This window comes from Corvus kubaryi, unplaced genomic scaffold (genome assembly GCF_017639235.1).
Source record: "Corvus kubaryi isolate FWS band 111438036 unplaced genomic scaffold, C.kubaryi_AGA036_p1.0 split3-37355, whole genome shotgun sequence".
Classification (NCBI taxonomy): Eukaryota; Metazoa; Chordata; class Aves; order Passeriformes; family Corvidae; genus Corvus; species Corvus kubaryi.
This window is the reverse complement of record NW_024582089.1, coordinates 493,705-494,994: the sequence shown is the minus strand read 5'-3', so window position 1 is coordinate 494,994 and position 1,290 is coordinate 493,705. Positions and strand designations below refer to the sequence as shown.

The 1,290-nt window shown below is 59.8% G+C and overlaps 1 protein-coding gene across 19 annotated transcripts in view; it reads right to left on the bottom strand.

Moving 5' to 3' along the window:
• The window catches only part of IGFN1 (immunoglobulin like and fibronectin type III domain containing 1), a 41,459-nt gene that overhangs the window by 17,133 nt on the left and 23,036 nt on the right, over nt 1–1,290 (bottom strand). For 8 of the 19 annotated variants that reach the window (XM_042015994.1, XM_042015995.1, XM_042015997.1 and 5 more), the window contains exon 14: nt 118–1,257. In XM_042015994.1, the coding sequence (XP_041871928.1) occupies nt 118–1,257 (1,140 nt within the window). Of the gene's footprint in view, nt 1–93; nt 1,258–1,290 lie in introns of all 19 variants that reach the window. The other 11 variants (XM_042015999.1, XM_042016008.1, XM_042016009.1 and 8 more) reach the window with 10 other exon arrangements.

Below are 1,290 nucleotides of genomic sequence, written 5' to 3'. Positions count from 1 at the left end.
CATAGGGAGCTCCAAGTCCCCCTGCACCACCAGCCCCACCAGTGCCTACTCCAACTGGGAGACCATCCTTTCCGTATGGAGCTCCAAGTCCGCCTGCACCACCAGCCCCACCAGCACCTGCTCCAACTGGGAGGCCATCCTTTCCATAGGGAGATCCAAATACCCCTGCACCAGCAGTACCACCAACACCTGCTCCAAGTGGCCGACCATCTGGACCATACAAAGCCTCCCCAAATCCCCCTGCACCACCAGCACCTGCTCCAGCTGGGAGACCATCCTTTCCATAGGGAGCTCCAAATCCGCCTGTACCAGCCCCACCAATGCCTGCTCCAACTGGGAGACCATCCTTTCCATAGGGAGCTCCAAGTCCCCCTGCACCACCAGCCCCACCAATGCCTGCTCCAACTGGGAGACCATCCTTTCCATAGGGAGCTCCAAGTCCTCCTGCACCACCAGCCCCACCAGTGCCTGCTCCAACTGGGAGGCCATCCTTTCCACAGGGAGCTCCAAGTCCCCCTGCACCAGCACCAGCAGTACCACCAACACCTGCTCCAAGTGGCCGACCATCTGGACCATACAAAGCCTCCCCAAATCCCCCTGCACCACCAGCACCTGCTCCAACTGGGAGGCCATCCTTTCCATATGGAGCTCCAAGTCCCCCTGCACCACCAGCCCCACCAGCACCTGCTGCAACTGGGAGGCCATCCTTTCCATAGGGAGCTCCAAGTCCCCCTGCATCTGCCCCTCCAGCTGGGAAACCATCCATTCCATAAGGAGATGCAGCCCCTCCAAAACCACCACCTGCAGCTCCGCCAACTCCGAATCCAGCAGCGAGACCATCTTTTCCACGTGGATACCCAAGTGCTCCTGTAGTAGCCCCACCAACAACAGGCCCAGTGGGGAGACCATCCTTTCCATAGGGAGCTCCAAGTCCTCCTGCACCACCAGCCCCACCAGCACCTCCTCCAACTGGGAGACCATCCTTTCCATAGGGAGCTCCAAGTCCCCTTGCACTTGCAGCACCAGCTGCACCAACACCTGCTCCAAGCTGCTTACCATCTGGACCATACAAAGGCTCTCCAAATCCCCCTTCACCAGCCCCACCAGCCCCAAACTGGAGACCATCCTTTCCATATGGAGCTCCAAGTCCCCTTGCATCACCAGCCCCACCAGTGCCTGCTCCAACTGGGAGACCATCCTTTCCATAGGGAGCTCCAAGTCCCCCTGCACCACCAGCCCCACCAGTGCCTGCTCCAACTGGGAGGCCATCCTTTCCATAGGGAGCTCCAA